Genomic DNA, 20847 nt, shown 5'->3' with positions numbered 1-20847 from the left:
ACGCCAAAAAACTGTATAAAACATACCTCGCAGGGGACACGTGGTAATGGATGTGTATTCTGGATCAGAGGCGGCTTGTGGCTAAATAAATAGGTGAGGCACAGAAAACCTGGTCGTAGTGTTCAGTGACGGTGAAACTGGCTCTCTACCCCTGTTGCAGGATTTTCCCCCTGACTTTCGGGCTGCTAGTAATTTAATAAGCATAGTATGAAACCAGTCACGTGAAAGGGTCATAAAAGTCGAGGTTTCCCGCGTTGTAGAGGAGATATTCACGCCACTGGCAATGTTATATTTGTAGAAGACGAAGTGGCATTCGTTAATGTAGATCGTATATTTTGTTACAAAAATAACATTACTTTTAAGATAACGATCATTGGGTTAGAATCTTTTTTCTTTCTTCAACATTGAATCACTGCTCCCTCCCTTACTTCCTATACGGAAAATAGTGAAAACATGTAAGTTATGCATTGAATTTCTAACATAAATATTAAAACATGAACTTACAGAAAATCAATGCGACGATCCTTTCGTGTTGCATATCATGTGATTACTTCATCATACCGAAACGATCACATCACACGAACTAATGTGCTCCCTTTCTATACATTAATTCAGCACAAGATCAACGTTCTAATACACTGTCACGAACTCACAAAAAATACCCCACCCATAAATATCTTACAAAGCATAATATCGCTTGAAAACAACTCACAAAAAATACCACACACGTAAATATCTTACAAACGCACAATATCGCTTGAAAACAAGCTAAAACATGAAGAAAATCATGATATTACACCTGATATCCGTCGATTTTTGCGCTCTTAATACAAAAATATGTTTCATAGTATTGTCATAACTGTTATAGTTTTTTTCTTTCTTTTACCGTCAACATTTTTAACATGTTTACTAAAAATTAAGTATAGACCATTATATAACCATTATATATTTCGAAACCAGATATTAAAAATTCTCTTCAAATGAAATATTATACTTTTTCAGTAAAACGTTCTAAAAGTTTAAATGGTGTTAGTTTGAAGGGAAAATAACACATGTAATTGAATACTTTTATATAATCAACTCTTACGTTTAAATTTATTCAATTTGTTACGCTGCATGCCCTGATCTGGGGAACAACGGTGAATATGACAAATGTCACTCTGTGGTTCAAGCATGCGCAGTGCGTGTGGGCAGGCATATTTTCAACTGGCCTACTTTCAGACACAGAACATTGGAGTAATTCCTAACCCAAGACTATTACTCTTAGATTACCCCCTCACCCCGTTCAGACTGCAAGAAGGGTGTGTTCGTTGTTAACAGTGCGTCGATGGTGAGGAGGCCAAATCTGTTTCAGGCGTCAGTACAGGGTTGGAATTTTTAAAACTGAAGTTATCATGCCAAAGAATATAAGTTTTCGCTTTTGCCTTTTAATTTCTATTGAATTCTGTAATTTACAAATATTTTCTACACTTGAGTAAATGAATTTTAAGAAATCTGTTTTGTGTTATACATTTAATAATTTGAAATAAGTTTTATTTCTAATATTACACGTAAATGTTAACTTAATTTGAAATTTATTGCAAATAGTTAGTTTAGTTATGCTCAGAATTATAGGTGAGGCCAGACCTCACCTGACGAACCGCTAATGCTCCGGATGAAGATTGCTCTACCTAGATGAGACCAACAAAGTTCGATCGATTTTCTATCTTTAAACAGACAGTGCAAGAAGGGATTTCTGGAGGTGATGGGATATTGCAGTCTGGGAACGCTTCTAGTAGTTGAGTGTGTTCCAACGCCAAAGTCGACGGTGCTTACTTCCAGAAGAACATCATGGATCCTCTGACACATTCTCCACTTGTACGATGACCAGGCCACAAAAATATAGATCCATGTGGACAAGGCGTCCAACTACGCCGCTTGATCATCCCAGACGTAATACGCAAGGAAGGCAGAAGAAATGGGAATTCGAGTGATCCAATTTTCGTCAGTTCGAGTGACCCGCGGACGCCTTACCAATGGATTGTTGTGGGGTGGGTTTGGATTCTTCAAACAGGCACTTGCTCGACGCCATCCCGTACAAAGGGTCTTCGAAAAATTACCAAAACGGTATGATAAGATATTTCCTTTCCATCCTACGCAGGAGTTTTACTATAGTGGAAATTACGCTTCCAGGAGATCGTTAAGAGCTGCTGCCATCACATCAAAAACAATCAGTGGTAGAGAAAGGGGATGTACTTGCCAGGTAAGTGGTTTAAAATCGGGTGACTATTTTTATCGTGGGCAACCTTCTCTACATGTATTCTACCAGGGATTGCACCAGCACTTCCCACGAAAAGCTAGTCGTGAGATTCAGATTATGACATTGAACGAGTTCTGTAATAGCGATATAATAGCAGTATTTCTGGAAATAATAATAGGTAAACTTGTGTGTGGTTGTTGTTGGTTCAGTGGTAGGCAATAGAAGCACAAAGATAATGATACGGAGCGGTGTAATAATGTTAAGAGAAAATCAGCTATAAAAGCTTCTTTTTGTACAAATGTTTTGCATATTATCGCTCGTAAATAATTGAATCCATAACTTATTTTCAGTGTCAGTCAGCTGCTCTAGATGAACTATTTGGAAATCCACAGGAGTGCTTCCAGAGGTATCAGACCGCACAGATTTTGCTGCATAGCTTATCACAGCAAGTACACCACGATCAAGATAAAGCTTTATTACTGAAGTGTAAGTATCAAAAACTATTATGAAATCTAATGATACTTTCAATAATAAAGGACTTTCGTTGTAAAACTTAATTGATTTTTAGGAAAAAAAAAGTTGACACAAATTGTCTGTTGGTAATTAGCAGTAATTAATATTGGCTCTAGTTTTCAGGTTTATAAAACGCACAAGGAAATAATATACGTTTGATATATTTAAATATTTGTATAGTGGCAAATCGTGAAAATAAGTTTCGGGGTCAAATTCTTCGTATATAAGATGAAAATATTTGTTATGATAAGGCATATATTTTTCATTGATAACCATTCGTGAGTAATACATCGGAAAATCATAGTTACATTTTTAGTTCTCTTGGTAGTTTAAATCAGAACAGTGTAAAGTTAAGAAGTATGCTCTTTCATGCCATATGATATATAACAAGTTTGTATTTGCTAACTCAAAAATTTTGTTAGACTCGTATTAAGTTAAGGGAAGGAATTAAAAGAAAAAATGTATCCTGATGTTTGAGTAAGTGAATATGTATACACACTTGCACGTGATTCGATCGAAGATTGAATAGGAAGATAATTGTTCTTTTAATGTAACAGCAGTATGGAGAGTGGACTCCCCACTGCTAATCGAACCCAGGTCCACTGCAGAATACTATTAATTCTCGTCTATTAAAGAATTTTTAAGCCTGTATTTTGCGAGAAATGTCTGCTTCGTATTTATGTATCGTTCATTCTAGCTTTGAATCTACTGTAATATGTAACTTGAAGTTAAAAAAAGTGTATATATATATATATATATATATATATATATATATATATATATATATATATTAACGAGGGTTGCACTAATATTGTTTCGAGAAAATGATAGAACGCAAGAACATCAAAGTACAGTAATTTTTATTGCTTTTCAAAGTATTCACCCTGTACAGCAACAATGCATTGTTTCTTACGATAGAAGCGTATATTGAAACAGTTATGTCGCTCCGAAGTTGGTACCTGTGAAACATGCAGTTTGTATGTCTTGATGACTTCTTCTGGAGCGCAAAAGCTCTTCTCACGCAACATGCTCGTGATGGTTGGGAACAGAAAGATCAGTGGGGGCTAAATCAGGGAAATATGCTGGATGTGTCGACATCAAAGTTTTCCTGGTCCAGAGAATTACTTGTGGCAGTTGCTGTGTGCGAGCTGTATTGTTGTGATGCAGAATGATTCGACTGTTATGGTTGGACTGTCCACTGACATTCAGTACTTCTGGTAGACATATGGTTTTGTACCATTCGCATTGACTGTTCTACGTTTCTCCAGTGGGACAGTTGTAATATGATCTGATTTACCAAAAAATTATGCAGTCATTTGGAGACACTGCGTGCACGAACAACTTTGGTTGGTTTAGGTTCATCACGGAACACCCACAGCAGATTGTCGCTTTGTTTTCGGTTCATATGCATAAAATCACGTTTCATCATCTGTTATGATGTTAAACACCAAATTAGATAATCCAGACTTGAACCGTTTCGTCATAGCTTTGAACTACTTCACACGGGCGTCTTTTTGTGCTTGAGTTAAATTGTGTGGGATCCAACGAGCAAGTTTTTTCACACCTAAATGATCATGTGATATTGTTTGTATTTGGCTCGCACCAATGCCTAAGGTGCCCTGAATTTCATGATAAGTCACATGCTGATCAGTAGAATAAATTCACGGACAGCTTCAATGTTTGTGGGCACAATAGCTGTCGATGGACATCCTACACAATCCTAATCACTCAGGCTGAATCGATCACATCTAAATTCCTGAAACCACCTGTAAATTGTCGTCCGGGATGGGATTTCATCAGGAAAAGTAGCAGTCATGCGACGAACACACTCTTGTTGTGTTAATCTTTGGCGAAAATCGCAATAAATCATGGCACGGAAATGCTCTCTCGTGAGGTCAATTTTTGATCACAACCACCTCACTTCGCCCTGCAACGACAAAGCTTCTGAGTTACATACGGATTGGCATTTAGAGTGAACAAAGATGACAGTTTAAAACTACAACAAAATTGAACAGATTACATTGTTCCCAGTACGTGATTCACGAAACTTTCAGTGCAACCCTTGTATTATTAATGATCAGATTTTGGACTTTTATGTAAGTTATACTTCGCGTAATGGTATACGAAAAGAACTTCCAAACCTTTTTCTTCTTTTTTAAGGGTGTGTTCTTACAGATTATTATGTATATTTTGTAGCATGTGATTTCTAAATGGCGCATAATTATCATTTTTATTTCAGACAAAGATGCCGTGGAGAAGCGCCTCTATGTTCTGCAACAGCAAGGTTACATATATGCATACGACACAACTTGATGCCAATTTTCATGGTGGCCATTTAATGTACAACGTGAAATGGTGTGTGACAAGTCCATTCTTTACTACGTAGTATCCATATTGATGCAGAAAGTTCGTTCACGGAGCTACCCACTGTTGTGATGTTTCTGTTGGCTCGCAAAGTCATCGACTCAAAAAGTATTTTAACAATGTAATCATGACGGTTTGAACCAACAGTGAAATCATTTCAATGTTCGAGTCATAACCATGCCATGCCTGTATTAACGATAATTAATAAGGCATGGGAAGCATTTTTAAAATGTAATTTTTCGTACCTGTTACTTAAAAAGGTATTTACATGTATTATATACACTTACTCTGTATAAAATACAACCAACTAATGTGAATATTGAGACCGCCTTTTGTAGAGTGCTTTGTCATCTGACAATGTGATATTTAAAAATTAAGCAAACTTAAAACAAGTGCATACAGGACCTCTTCCTCGTGGTGAAACACAAGACAATATGCAGGAGGAAGAATATACATGAAAAGATTTTAAGTAGACTAGATAAATTGTATTTATTTGATTTATAGAAATAAAATACCTACTAAATTACGAGAATTTTCTTCTCCCATCATGGTTTAAATTGCTTTGATTTACAGTATATTTCTACATATAAAAGAATGAGTCCTGAGTGACTGATCAACGCTAAGGCCAACCCACTTAAGCTAGAAACTTGAAATTTGAACAAGACATAGACTAAGGAAAATTTTTTGGAAGTTCGACGTGGAAGGGGGGGGGGGGGAGGAGTGGCAATTATTATCTTAAAATGTCCACATCTCGGAATCTCTGAAGGCTAGAGACATGAAATTTAGTATATGAATTACTCAATTAGACACATATTTAAGCGTTTTTTGATAATCTAGAAGGGGAGAAAAAGGGGAAAGAAGGAAAAAGGATGGAGCTTTAGTTGTTCTAATTGGATTGTCATATCTCAAAATTCGTTAAGGTAGGGACATGAAATGTAATATTTAGATTTTGCGCTTAAAATAATTAAAAATGTGTTTCGGCGTTTTTTTATGTTTCTCGTACAAATGAAAAAAAAAAAAAAAAAAAAAAAGAGTAGAAAAACCAGTGGGGGTTGGAATTGTTAAAATAAGATGGCCATATCTCGAAATCCCTTAAGAGTAGAGACATATTAATAATGTATTTCAGCGTTTTTTGATGTTTCTCTCAGAAGGGAAGAAAAAGGGTAGGGTTGCAATTGTTACAATAATATGATTATATCTCGAAATCTCTCAAGATTAAATATGTTACGGATATGAAAGGTACGAAACCGTAGGCCGAGTAAATGTGGGGGTCGGTAGGCGAAGTCTCCAGCTACCCGAAGGCTAGTATGTATATAAAGTATGATTAAAAGAAGGGAATCACAGTGTAGATATATGAAAATTCAAAATAAGCTGTATATACGTAATAAGTCCGATCCCAGATATTGAAGGCACTACATAGTGACAGCTTTGCTTGCGAACGGGGGATGTAAAGAGGTAAGTGAGATAGAGAGAGAAATACAAACACTATACTAGAAAGGTCTGTCGATTGTACTATCAGTCATTTTGAACGTTCCATATGTAATCGAATGACGTATGAGGCTAAGTGAAGTGAAATAATCCCACGATTATGCTCTTAAGTTAAGGTTGATGATAAATGCAAGCGAATGATAATGCAATAATTCGTGAAATGAGAATGCGAGATGAAACGAGAGTCTCGAAAAAACCCACGGACACTGTCTACTACGAATTCACATGGCTTCGAGTGGCGCCAGGAGCTTTTAGCACTAGAGGTGAGTGTTCTACGAATCACCGTGGCTCTAGTTAGGCGTAAATCTGTCATTTCGAGAGCAGTATACATTGTGGGTCAGAAGCTTGTACAAAGCTTATATATATATATATATATATATATATATATATATATATATATATATATATATATATATATATATATATATATATATATATATATATATATATATATATATATATATATAAAACTACCTCCCTTCCGTTCTTTTCTTTAATTTTGCTGAATAACTTAAAGGATACTGCAGACTGATGCACGAAGAGTTAAAAATCGCATGACTGGATCGGGACTTCAACCCGGTGTCTTAGGCGTAGCATATCGATCCAATTTCACTCTTTGTGTATCATTGGATGCGCACCTATAGATGAATTGATGTAACTTGATCCATCTTGACTCTGGAATTATTACTTAAATAATTAATATTTTTCTGACCGAGTATATATTTATTTATTAAAATAAGTCATAACAGTTTCAATAACTTAACACGACTTATTTTAATTTTAATAAATATATACTCTGGTCAGAAAGGGATTAACTATTTAAGTGAATTGGTGTTAAAAAATCGGTTATTTCCTCCATTTATTAATATCAATACTGCAGACTCTCTAATCGTCATGCGCTGCTTTGGCCCATCCAGCAATCGGACGTTAAAAATTCGTTTCAGGCTAAAATCAGAAATAACAGTTTTCTCACTCGATAATAGAGTATCCCAATAAGACCGACGGATTTAATGTGCCTATAAAACACTAATTCAGAAAACTTACAAATATTAGAAAATATGACAAACAGAAAAGGCCGTGATTTAAGAATGAAATATGATAGCAGGCATATGTGTTCCCTTGACTTTCTTTACAGTTCTTCACTGAAATTCGTAACAGGGGCCGCGGTGGCTCAGTGGTAGAGCGTTCACGAGACCCTGGTGCATGGAATCCCGGGTTCCATCTCAGCTCCCGCCAAGTGAACTTTGGTGGAGAAACACAGTGTGCGTGGGTTTCCTCGGGGTTCTTCTGTTTCCTCCCACTTTCTTCATTCCACCATTTCATTCATTTCTCATCATTACTGTCTCCTTTAGCCTAGCCGGCATAATCGTGGAACGTAAAACTCAAAAATTTCATTTCATTTTGAAATTCGTAACAAGTTTTTAGCACATCTGCTCATCGACTTCACCGACAACTCATTGAATTTCCTCCTGGAGTTCTTCTAGTGTTCGGGGTTTATTTGCATATAGACCTTTGACTTGAGAAATCTCCAAAGGAAGTAATCGGAAAGAGTAAGGTCACATGACCTTGCAGTCCAGTTCCGATCACCATTGTGAGAGAATATTTGGAGATTTTTCACGCAGCAAGGCAATGGTCTCGCGGGTGTATGGCAGATGGCGCCATCCTGTTGAAATCACGTGCATTCATTTTAACAAGTTCATTTCATTGGAGCCACAAACAACTGATAACCATATGATGGTATCATTCTCCATTAACTGTTACGGATTCTCCATCCTTGTCTTGAAAGAAATATGATCCTGACCTGTAACAATCAATGATAATATGTTCGTAACAACAGTGTTACTAATCAGACTAAAAGAGGTACTGCGCAAATCAACGCCTGCATTCTATAAAGGTAACCAAGGAAGTTCTGTGGAGGTCTGTGTTTAATTGGCCGTCACACCGTGAGTTGAATGCGAATGGAGATAAGGCAAAGGTCAGTTATTGGTGTGGGTATATCCAACATACTACATGGTTGTGGCAGTTCAGTTACACTGTGAACTTACGTAAGGACAGACTGAACATGTGACCTCCACAGAGCGTCATAAGGGCGTGTAGGCTGTACGAGTTCAAACTGCGATCAAACGCAGCTGCAGCAGGGCGGAAGATATGCCAGGCTTTTGGTGAGGATGTGACTACGCGGACAGTGCAACGGTGGTTTTACAAGTTTAAGGATGGTGACGACGAAATGAAGATCTTCAGTCAGCAATTGAGGCGGACAGTGGCCAGACATGTGAGGAACTGGGACTACAATTTAGTATGAGTGGAGAAACCATTCGGCAACACCTTCATCAACTTGGAAAGCACTACAATGTGGGTCCCATATGATTTGACTCCCGGCCAGAAGGCAACGCGAGCAGACACTGTGTTTCTTTTGTTTCGTCTGAGGAAGGAGCCATTTCTGGACAGAGTGTTGACATATGATGAGAAGTTGGTCCTATGTGAAGCTCCACGGCGCCGTCATAATTGGTTAGCATCCCATGAACAGGTTCCAAAACAGTCGAAACCAGCACTGCACCAGAAGAAGGCTCTCATGTGTGTTTGATCGACTGACCGCGGCATCGTGCATCGGGAACTCCTACCAGCTGGTCAGAGCATCAGTGCAACTGTGTACTGTCAGCAATTGAGTCGTGTTCAAGAAAAACTCAAAACTCTGGAGCTAGTACTTCTGAATTGCAAAGGGGTCCTCCTGTTATAGGACAACGCTAAGCCCCACGCGACTAGGATGACCCGGGATACCATTCTACGCCTTGGATGGGAAACACTTGCATCCACCATACTCCCCGGACATTGCACCGTCCGATTATCATCTGTTCCATTCCTTGGACAATCGCCTTAGAGGACGCCGGTTCAAATCGCTAGTAGAGTTGCAAAGTGCACTTGGATACCTTCTTCGCTTCACGGCCACCAAGTTCTACCGCGATGGAATCCATGGCCTTCCAGAACGTTGGCAGATGGTCGTCGATGCTGATGGGGATTATTTTTGTTCTTCCAGGTACGTGTTAGGTGACATATCAATGTTCGAAGATGGTGGGTGAAAAAGCGACAGAACTTTATTGGTTACCTATATAAAATCTTAACATTTACTCTATATAATGCTATGAAAATATCAGACACGTTTATATAAGTTTTATGTTGTTGATCAGTAATATTTTAGTTTTTTTTAAAGAACAAACTTATGTTTTCTATAATTCTAGGTTCATCTTGAAGAGAAGATGTACGTACCTTCATAAGTAATTTGTTGTTTTTAGAGGAAGTTCAGAACAAGAAACGTGGGCGAAATTAGGACAATAAAACAATCAGTGCTACAACAGAAAGATAAAACTTTGATTATAAATAATAGTAATGTTTATGCGTATTGAATATTAGTTCTGGTTTCTACGTCCAGTTTCGGAATAACATGCTTTTAAAATCATCTTCCGTTCCATCCTGTAATTTAAGCTGGTTATGAACTTAATAGGATAATAACCGGATACATGTGTGTGTGACATCTGTCAGACTGCTTAAAAAAAGAGTGAAAAACATTATATTATTGTTATCGTTGCATCCAATGTTCATAGGATTATAAAAAACAATAAACTGCCTAGATAGTTTCTGCACTATTACAAGTGGCAAACCACGCAAAATGTTTGTTGAACATGGTGAATATAAAGAAAGTGGCACGTGAGTGATTTAACATAAACCAGACCTTACACAACGTTAACATCCGTTTTTACTTGTAGGTGGTGTTAATGACAACCAAGGCCAATATCTGATATACTATGTATTATCATTAAAGTGCTACAATATTTATATTCAATTTAATTCTACAATTACTTCGATCCTAATGTTTCTGTTCTATCATTTGTTTCGAATTATTAATATCGTCTCAATAGAGTATATTCAATTTAAATTGTTTCAAGTGAGTAATATAACTTAACTTTGTAGCTTTCGAAATTCATATGTTTATGATAATATTGCTCATTATATGTTATGCAACTTCCTTTTCGAGCCAATGAAATATATAAATTCGCGACGTAATTTCTAACCTTAATAATTTGTCGTTCAGTATGTGGAATAAGCTGTTCGTAGTTCTGTTCTCTAGTCTTTGCAGTCTGGTGACAGGTAAATAATATATCTCTGTAAACTAATGACTTTTGCAAGGCTTTTTTTGTAACTTAGTTCGGTTTATACCCTTAATTAATTGTAACAAGTATTGGTTGGAATAGTTCTGCCGATACATTTTCTGTAAGCCTGCCTTTTTTTTTTTTTTTTTTTTTTTTTTTTTTTTTTTTTTTTAATGAGAATACAGGACACCTTCGGTCGGGTCGGGAATACAGGACACCTTCTCTCAACTTTCCAACACAATCCAATGAACTGCAGCTCTGGTTATGAACAAGAGTATAATAGGTAAAAGTTTTCTAAGCTAAAGCTATTTTTCTCTCTTCATTCCCTGCAATTAATTGTACGGAGTAAAGATATTTACAATCCAACTACAAAAGAATCGCCTTAAAAACTCAAGATGACTGTTTTATAAAAATAATTTAGGGGAAAACAATATGCAAAGAATCTCCTTTTATTTAAATCAGTGATACAATCTACCTTCAATATTCTTCGTGTGTTTAGCAATATTTATTTACATGGCTGTATTTGCCAAAATTACGTTTGTCAGTTTAATCTGATGAAAACTTAGCTGATTTTTCTCCTTGTGGCGTGTGTAATTGTCAGGGCGGATTTACTTACGTATTTCTAAGCCCTAGACAAAAGCACAATTATGTGCGCCTATCCTTTCAAAAAGATAATTTATAACTCTTGTTAACTTACCTAATGCTTTGTTGGAGAAGAAAATCACTCATCATCCCTGTCCTTATAAATTAGAAGCACTGGAAGCCATTTTATGTTTGCTTGTTTTTTTGGTGTTGGAGGGTGCCCGAGTGTGTGCCAGGTGTAATGGAAAAATGAGCATTGCAGATTTTGTAGTCAACTTCATAATTCAATTTAATTGCTTTCAGAAGCGGACAGTTCTCCTACAAATTGTAAGTAAACGTGGGCTTCAGTTCAGGCATTCTTGTTGAAACAAAATTGAAACACTTCACTTGTAATGTATTATCAACGACAGCAGCTCGTGCACTTTATCGAAGATTGCAGATTCCCTTGACTACTGTAAGGGACAACCACAACTCTGCACTCAAGTTTTTTAGCTTGCTCGCTGTCAAATGGGAGAAAGTGGTGTGATAACTTGCTCGAAGCTGTTATATGTTTCAGCTTATTGTTCATTCACTTAATTATAGGATTTACAACCAATTTCAGAATTTTTGATGTTTCAGCTTATTGTCCATTCACTTAATTATAGGATTTACAACCAATTTCAGAATTTTTGATTTTTCACTTTGTGAATAAGCTGATATTGATAGCAGAAATGGGATGGTATTAAAATACGGAATATTTGCCTGTCCCGACTAAATTTGCGGGGACGCGAGACACTCGTACTCAAAATCGGGACTGTCCCGTTTCGTACGGGACGTTGTTGATTCAACGTTGATGCGTTCCGTAATGTTTCTTTTTAATTTGCGCTTTGAACGGTATCAAGTACTCCTTCACTATCAATATGCTGTGTCAACATACAGAGCAACCTCTCAGAATGATGACTAAGCAGACTACCTTCACCACGAACAATTTTTATTTGAATGGAATTAGGTTCCGTATTGTTAGTGTCTTAAAAGCCTCCTTTGTGACATACTTTGGAAAAATGCGTTTAAATATTCATTAGGACACTCACTCCCTACAAATAAACTGTATTTTTTGTCAGATAACATATTAATAGTGTCAAAGAAGCGAATTTCGTTTCAAATTTAGAAACTACGATAAACTTCAAACTGGATTTCCAGTGTTAACACTGTTACTGTAAATGGGTGGGCGAAGATGTATCATATTCTTAGAACTTGAATCCTTATTACGTACAAAATGATTTCACGCCCTCTTATCTTATTTCTTGTTTATGCCTGATGCATACCATAGCTTAAAAGCTTTGAAAGCAACCAAAGAATGATAGATCAGGTAAGAACTGTATTTCTGGAAAGTTAAACTATTTTGGTATTCGCATTGATATAATGGAAGAAATATGCATTTATCTGAGCATAAAGTTTGCGATGCAATCTAGGCGTATCTCAAGATGTCATTATTCTTCTTTTTACTAACAACTTCGCAGTTACTTGTTAAATAAAGTGCATTGGTGCAACATTGTAATTTTAGGATTCCCACAAAATTAGCTGTAGCAACAGAACCAGGAGAGCGTTTTTTTCTTTTTCTTTTTCTTTTTTTTTTTTTTTTTTTAAATAAAAGGTATTTTATTTTTTCATATCATGCATCTGGTTCTGATAAGGGTTAGTGGAGTTTTAGATTAACGGTGTTAAATATTTATGCCATCCTTGATTTTTATCCAAATTGATTTATATGGGGAATTATATTTTTCTGTTTTCTTTGAAACGAACTGGAATTTTTAATGGTTTCTTCTTTAAATATATTTAAATGTACCTTCCTTCGTGAAAATTAGCGTATATAATTTTAATATTTAATGACCAAATTAAATTAACTAACATTAAATATATGTAATGCAAATTCATTTTGAAAAAGCAACGGAAGATTAACTAAACTTCAAGGGCTTTCCTTATGCAGAGTCGTTTTGACGTATGGTTAGCGTCATACTAAAGACCTGACTACTGCAGGAAACATATAATAGTCGAACTCTTTAGCATGTCACTAATCACGCGTCACAACGACTCTGCATTATTTCTAGTTTAACGTCCCGAGTTTTTTGTCCTGTAGACTGAAGGAGATAATTGTGAAAGAATTGATGGAATGACAACGTGGGAGAAAACCAATGGACACATTGTTGATCACAAACTCAGGAATCGAACCAAGGAACGCTTGCACAAAGGATGAGCGTTTCTACCACTGCGTCATGAGACATGAAGAAAAAAAAAAAAAAGAAAATCATATAATTCCAGTTTATTTAAAAGAAAGCAGGAAAATATAACATCCAATGGGCGTGAAAAAACGAACAAACACTGTGTGCGTGGCTTTTTCTGTGTTTTTCCGTTTCTTCCCAATTTCTTCATTCTACCATTATGATCCATTCCATTATTATTATCTCCCTTATCCTCGGCGCATGATTATGGAACGTTAAGATCAAAATACGTAGAAATAGAAAAGGAAGAGGCGACTGGGGTAGATACTAGGCTATTCAGTTTATTAAGAATAGACCCTGTAGGGAATTATTCCGAATTTATTTATAATCAAGTACACCAAATCAGAGGGTTGTCATAACATTTCTGAGACAATAATTAGTTGTGAGAATTCAAATACAGAAAGATATGAAGATTACAGAATCATTAGTTTCATATTTCAGCATTAAAAAAAGAAAAAGTTTCGTACACAATGTATGCTAATGGAAATACATTTAAGAACACCCAATAAGAATTCACGAATTTGGCCCAAAATTGGCAATAAAATATACCTGCTACCACACTAGAATTTCTTGCTCCAATTCCTTAAACTAAATCATGTGTTGCTGCAGTTATCAATGTAAGATTTTCTTGTGAAATATGAACAAAAATTATAAGGCGTTTTTGGGAACCTTCAGTCAAAGAAAACTCATTCCCAAGACTAAATTACGCTTTTCGTAAGAAATGAGTATGTTAGGGCTATTGAAATATTTGTTTGTAAAAGAACAAAATGATATCTTACAAAATTGTCAGAAAAAAAAAAAAAAAACCAAGAGTAAACTACTCCTTTTGGATATTCTTATGGAAATGATTCGCGCAACATTATAGAAATACTAATATTTATTAATGAAATATGAACACAATCACCTGATTCGTTTTCGAGTAAATCGTTCGAATAAAATTTACCATCAAGAATAAACTAAGGGCAAATTAGTTATGCCATACATGCGCGCCGACTACGTGGGTGCTCCAGGGCTCCTGCACCCACATAAATAATCTTGTGGGTGCGCCGCACCCACAGGATTTGTAGTTTGGATCCGGGTATGAACCCGTTTCTCTTGCATTTAAGTCAGCCATGTTACCGACTGAGCTAGGGCAGCCTCAACTTATCCTTGTAGTTCCAGTATATTTTACTTTATCACAGCACAGCCCTTTATAACAGTGTTCATAAAAGATTTTAACTAAAAATAAATCAATCAAACATCGAGACTTCCCTGAGAACATAAAGGCTAACACGTCCCACCTTTGATATGCACCCACATAAATTTTGGAAAGTAAGTCGGCGTCGTTGATGGCATATAATCAGATTTTATGAAATATGAAGAAAACCGTCCGGAAAAAAAAAAATCCTCAAGAATAAACTATTCTTGCTTTCAGGACATTGACTTATGTCATATTGTCAAGCTATTAATGAAATATTTTATTATTAGATAGTGAACTAGTTTCACAAAATATCCTGTTGACCATGATACCTTAAGCCTAATAATGAAAAGAAGAGATTCCCTACATAAATGTAGCATTACGTAAGTGACATTAGGTATTCACAAGTATTATTTCTACGAAATTTCTAATTTCATTTCGAAAATGAAATGATTTCTTTTAGTTTAACGTTCTACGTTTATACCGTTTTTGGCTAAAGGAGACTGATGATTCAGGTTCTTAGGTAAGATCACCCCTATTTTTTTAATTTTATTGAATAACTTAATGAAGAGTATCAAAAATACAGAAAGAGAGACAGGTAGTATCTTCAAAATATGATATTAAACAGGGCCGACTGACAAGGGAAGAGAGGGAGATTATATATCGAAGTGGAAGATGGTTTATATACCAATCGAAAGCGCTTATGATGCTTATTACGACATTCTAGTAAAAAATTTCCGAATGCGTATACTGTGCGAGTTACATGAATATATAGGGTGTCCAGAAAATTCGTTTCCACCCCTAGAAATTGCAAACGGAAAGACAGATGCCAAAACAGGAAAGCACGTATTTGATCATTTTAAAAGTACAACGTATCAAAACAAAAGTGTTGTCCCAGGGCCACCCGTAGGGTCCTCGGCAGGGTCCAAATCAAAAATTGCAAATAATACGGGGATTAAGTAGCATATCGTTGGAAAGTTATTGGGAAGTGGGACAAGATGGAACGAGTCCCGACTCTCTAAAATTACCCTGTGTAAAATTGCGGCCGATCAAAATGTCTGCAAAAACGTTATTGTAAAATCTATGTCCACCCCCATAAATCTGAAATGATGAGACAGATGTCAAAACAGGAGAACACGTGTGTCATCATTTCAAAATTACAAAGATTGAAAGTAAAAATATTTGTCCCAGGGTTCTCCGCAGGGTCCCAGACGGGGTCCTACTAAAAATTTTCAAGTGGCAAGAGAAGTCAAGTAGCATATTTGAAAACTGTCGTTAAATGAAAACGAAACAAGTTTGGAAGGTCTACAATAACACTGTGCAAACATCTTGCGTTTAAGTTCTTTCTGTAGTCGGGGTTTAGTTTGGTTTCACTTTAATTCTTGCATTCAACGAAAAGAAAGAAAATGCTCTTACTGTGAGACTCTGCTCTTTGGGCCCAGTAATATCTAAATAAATAAATAAATAAACATAATAAAACAAAAGGAAATTAAGAAATAAAGAAAACAAACAAGATTTGACATCTTTGAGTATAGAACTGACTAGTTAATATATGATGTATAATAGTGATACTTATGCTCGTTATTTGGATTATCAAGTATAAAATGCTTCAAAAAAAAAAAAAAAAATCACCATGAACAGCGAATACATGCAAGTGTCTCGCAATGGCAACAAGTGCCGATTGCAAAATGGAAAGCGAATGCGCTCGGAGAATCGAACTGAGGATGTACAATTTGACCGACCGCCATTTTGCACAGGGTAATTTTAGAAAGTATTATTCAATCTTCAAGGACTTATTCAATCTTCTTCCATTTCCCAACAGCTTTTCAACGATATGCTACTTGACCTTCCTTGCCATTTGAAAAATTTGGGTAGGACCCCATCTGTTACCCTGTGGAGAACCCTGGGACAAATACTTTTACTTTCAACCATTGTACTTTTGAAATGATGACACACGTGTTCTCCTGTTTTGACATCTGTATCACTATTTCAGATTTATGGGGGTGGTCATATACTTTGTTTACAATGACGTTTTTGCTGACATTTTGATCAGCTGCAATTTTGCACAGGGTAATTTTAGAGTCGAGACTTGTTCCGTCTTGTTTCATTTCTCAACAAGTTTCCAACGATAAGGTGTTTGATCCCCTTACCATCTGCAATTTTTGAGTTGGATTCCGCCTAGGACCCTGCGGGGGGCCCTAGGACAACACTTTTTGTTTTGATATGTTGTAGTTTTAAAATGATGAAACACGTGATTACCTGTTTTGGTATCTGTCTCACCATTTGCGATTTCTAGGGGTGGGAACAAATTTTCTGGACACTCTGTATATTCATATAACTCGCACAGTATATCTATTCGGAAAAAAATATGACAGCTTCGTAATAGGTGTCATTAGTGCTTTCGATTGGTATATGAACCATTATTCCACTTTGATATATAATCTTCCTCTCTTCCCTTGTGAGACTTTGCATGGTTCTGCAACAGCATGTTTCTTTTAACACTAAAGATTTTTTTTTTAAAGTATTGAAGTTCTTTGCCCTTCAGTGCAAGGTACTATTGATGCATCTTTAAAAATAAGAAAACTGATAGAAAGCGGCTTCCATTTCCAGTTTCAATGAGCGTTGCCACTGGATACAGTAACATTGAGCATACGTCAGGAAGCTCCTATTTCTTAACATGGGGAAACGTATTTACATAGTGTAGGCTTAGCCCTATACCTGCATCGTTGCTATCTTCCTGTATTGTCCGCTAGGAGTTGCAACCATTTCGGCAACAGCTAACAACGTAGTTAGCTTCTGTAATAATTACGAATTCCTCCACTTCGGATAGTTCGAGTCAATTCGTAAGGTGGATGAGACACGGCAGCTTGCAAGAAAAGGAGACTGATTCACAAAACATAAACTCTCAAAGAACAAATACGCTTCTGGTAATAGTGGTGTTTATTTTGAGCAGGGCCGTGCCGTGGGGGGGGGGGGGCGAGCGGGGCGCCGAAGTAAGGGGGCGAAAAAATCGGGAGAAAAAAGGAAAAAAGATAGGAAGAATTACTTGGAATATATGTATGGGGCACGTCGTATACTCTCGCCCCGGGTGTTGATTTTCCACGGCACGGCACTGCTTTTGAGGCATGATTTTGGAACACTTTACTCTCCCGGAGTTGGAGCATAGCCTTCTCTCTCAGCTAAGAAAAATTTATTTGTTATCCAATCCAGCCCCTCATAATTTAATTCTGCTCCCAAGCAACATTTTGTGGAAGAAGGCTTGGGTGGTGGCGCAAAAAATGAATTTTAGCAGTGGCGTAACTTTAGGGCCAGCAATGCAAGCGGGCCGGTCATGGCTTAAAAATTCACAAACTCTGTCCTTTTCTGATTGAAAGACGCCAGATTATTATGTATTAGAGTAGTTTTATAGTATAATCCTAAGCATGGATGCCCACAGCGGAGAGTAGGAGAGAGCAATTTTCTCTCGCTGGATTTTCGAAAGGGACACGGTTCTTCGAAATACACACCCCAGCATTTTAGATTTTCTTATTCCTCACAAGTAAACCTTACGTTTGGGTGAATCGAGTTGCTGACTGAGACACATATGAGCAAGTAGTACTAAATGTGGCCAGTATTCCAGTGAAGTTGTAGGTGCGAAGCTCCAGGGGTTTAGGAGATACAGCTACCAGAACATCATATGGAAGTACAGAATAGTCTTCATACAGTTGAAGGTAAAAGCCCTGTAAGACCTCTTGTAACGACAAAAGGTGAATAACAAATATATGGATACATATTAGGACTAGGGGGACGTCATATAGTAAGGGTACATCTGACGGCGGCCATCTTAAAATCCGCCATTTTGAATTAAGGTTAAGTTTTTAAAATAGGAATAGGGTCATGTGATACATGATTTAAGATGCAAATTTAATCAGAAGAACAATGGTGACGTTAATTTTGATTTACGCGCAATTGGTAAAAAGTTACAGGGGAATCAAATATTGTTGCAGCATATGTATTAGTCCTTCACCCCACTTTGTAAATTTTGTGTTAATGATAATAATTAAATAAAAAGCAGGTGGATAAATATTAGGCCTATGGTAAGAGTTGCCTTGATGGCGGCCATGTTAAATCCGCCATTTTGAATCAGACAAAAGTTTTAAACAAAACGCATAACAGTGACACCTTATTAATAGCAAATTTTACCATAAATCCAACGCTATAACCATTAACCAGCATTTGTTACGCCACCATTGCATTTCTGATTAACTTCTAGCCCGAAGTCATCTATTGCATTACCCAGTAGGAAAAAAGTGATCGATCTGGGCCAACATAGAACATATGAGGCCAACTCACAAGCCCCTGGGAAAATGACCACCGTGCACCGTGAGCCCACGGTCTTTTACGACCTCAAATTTAGGGGTGAATTTAATCCCTTTTATGAGCACTTTTAAGGGGGTGTATTCGTTCTCTTTTATGACCACGTTTAAGGGGTGAACTCGTTCCCTTTTACGAGCCCCCCCTGGGAATTGACCACCATACAACGTGAGCCCATGGTCTTTTACAACCTCCATTTTAGGGGTGAACTCGTTCTCTTTTACGACCTCCATTTTAGGGGGTGAACTCGTTCCCTTTTATGACCACTTTTCCAACCCCTATGTTAATTACGAACACATAGAAGAGCAGATAACACATAGCACTATTTTAACATAGCAGAAATTACATAGCACAGCTAATAAAAGAACATGGTTTATTTCAGAAATTACACTGAGACTACGTAACACACAACATCCTCCATTTTAAGGGGTGTATTCATTCTCCAACCCTTACGAACACATAGCAGAAATTACGAACACACAGAAGATCAGATAATACATAAGACTACGTAACATTTCAAGGGTGAACTCGTTCCCTTTTCCAACCCCTATTTTAACATAGCAGAAATTACACTGAGACAATGAACACACAGCATTTTAGGGGTGTACTCGTTCCCTTTTATGACCTCCATTTTAAGGGGTGTACTCGTTCCCTTTTATGAGCATATTTTTCAACCCTATTTCAACATAGGAGATAACACATAAGATTACGAACACATAAAAGAGAAGTTAACACATAACACTACGTAACACACAGCAGAACAGATAACACATAAGAGTACCTAACATAACAAGGGTGAACTCGTTCAACCCCTATTTTAACATAGCAGAGCTAATAAAAGAACATGGCTTATTTTCCAACCCCTATTTTAACATAACACTACGTAACACACAGCAGAACAGATAACACATAAGAGTACCTAACATAACAAGGGTGAACTCGTTCAACCCCTATTTTAACATAGCAGAGCTAATAAAAGAACATGGCTTATTTTCCAACCCCTATTTTAACATAGCAGAAATTATGAACATACAGCAGAACAAGATAATACATAAGACTCGTTCCCTTTTATGACCTCCATTTTAAGGGGTGAACTCGTTCCCTTTTATGAGCATAATTTCCAACCCCTATTTTAACATAACAGAAATGACACTGAGATTATGAACACACAGCATTTTAGGGGTGTACTCGTTCTCTTTTATGAGCATATTTTCCAACCCCTATTTTAACATAGCACATCAGACAGAGACTACGAAACATAGTGAAGATTAGATAACACATAAGAGTACATAACATAACAAGGGTGTATTCATTCCCTTTTATGAGCATATTTTTCAACCCTTATTTTAACATAGCAGAAATTACACTGAGACTATTTACGACCTCCATTTTAGGGGTGTATTTGTTCCCTTTTATGATTACTTTTCCAACCCCTATTTTAAGACAATGAATACCTATGTAACATAGCGATTCGATACGCTCTTTGAACCGATTTGGATGAAACTTGGCATATGGGGGTTTTCGACCATGCTGAGTACGAATATCATACATTTAGCAATAGGTCATCAGGTACTACATGACCCAAAATTAGTGGTCATCGAGGTCAAAGGTCAACATACTTAAAACCCAACAACTCGAAAACGAAGCAACGTATTGAGGTGCTGTTTCCACATCTAGTAATAGGTCATCAACTAGTGCAAGTTCCAAAATAGTGACCATCGAGGTCAA

At 36.8% G+C, this 20847-nt stretch overlaps 1 protein-coding gene across 2 annotated transcripts in view; it reads left to right on the top strand.

The window, feature by feature from the left end:
* The window catches only part of Atg1 (serine/threonine-protein kinase unc-51-like protein Atg1), a 48694-nt gene extending 43054 nt beyond the window's left edge, over positions 1-5640 (top strand). For both annotated transcript variants that reach the window (XM_081771464.1, XM_081771465.1), the window contains 2 exons: positions 2590-2725; positions 4992-5640. In XM_081771464.1, the coding sequence (XP_081627590.1) occupies positions 2590-2725; positions 4992-5065 (210 nt within the window). In that variant the 3' untranslated portion in view covers positions 5066-5640. The remainder of the gene's footprint in view (positions 1-2589; positions 2726-4991) is intronic.
* The last annotated feature ends 15207 nt before the right edge of the window (positions 5641-20847 follow it).

The sequence above is a fragment of the Thermobia domestica genome, chromosome 9 (assembly GCF_964235325.1).
Source record: "Thermobia domestica chromosome 9, izTheDome1.hap1.1, whole genome shotgun sequence".
Lineage (NCBI taxonomy): Eukaryota > Metazoa > Arthropoda > Insecta > Zygentoma > Lepismatidae > Thermobia > Thermobia domestica.
This window is presented reverse-complemented; position numbering and strand designations above follow the sequence as displayed.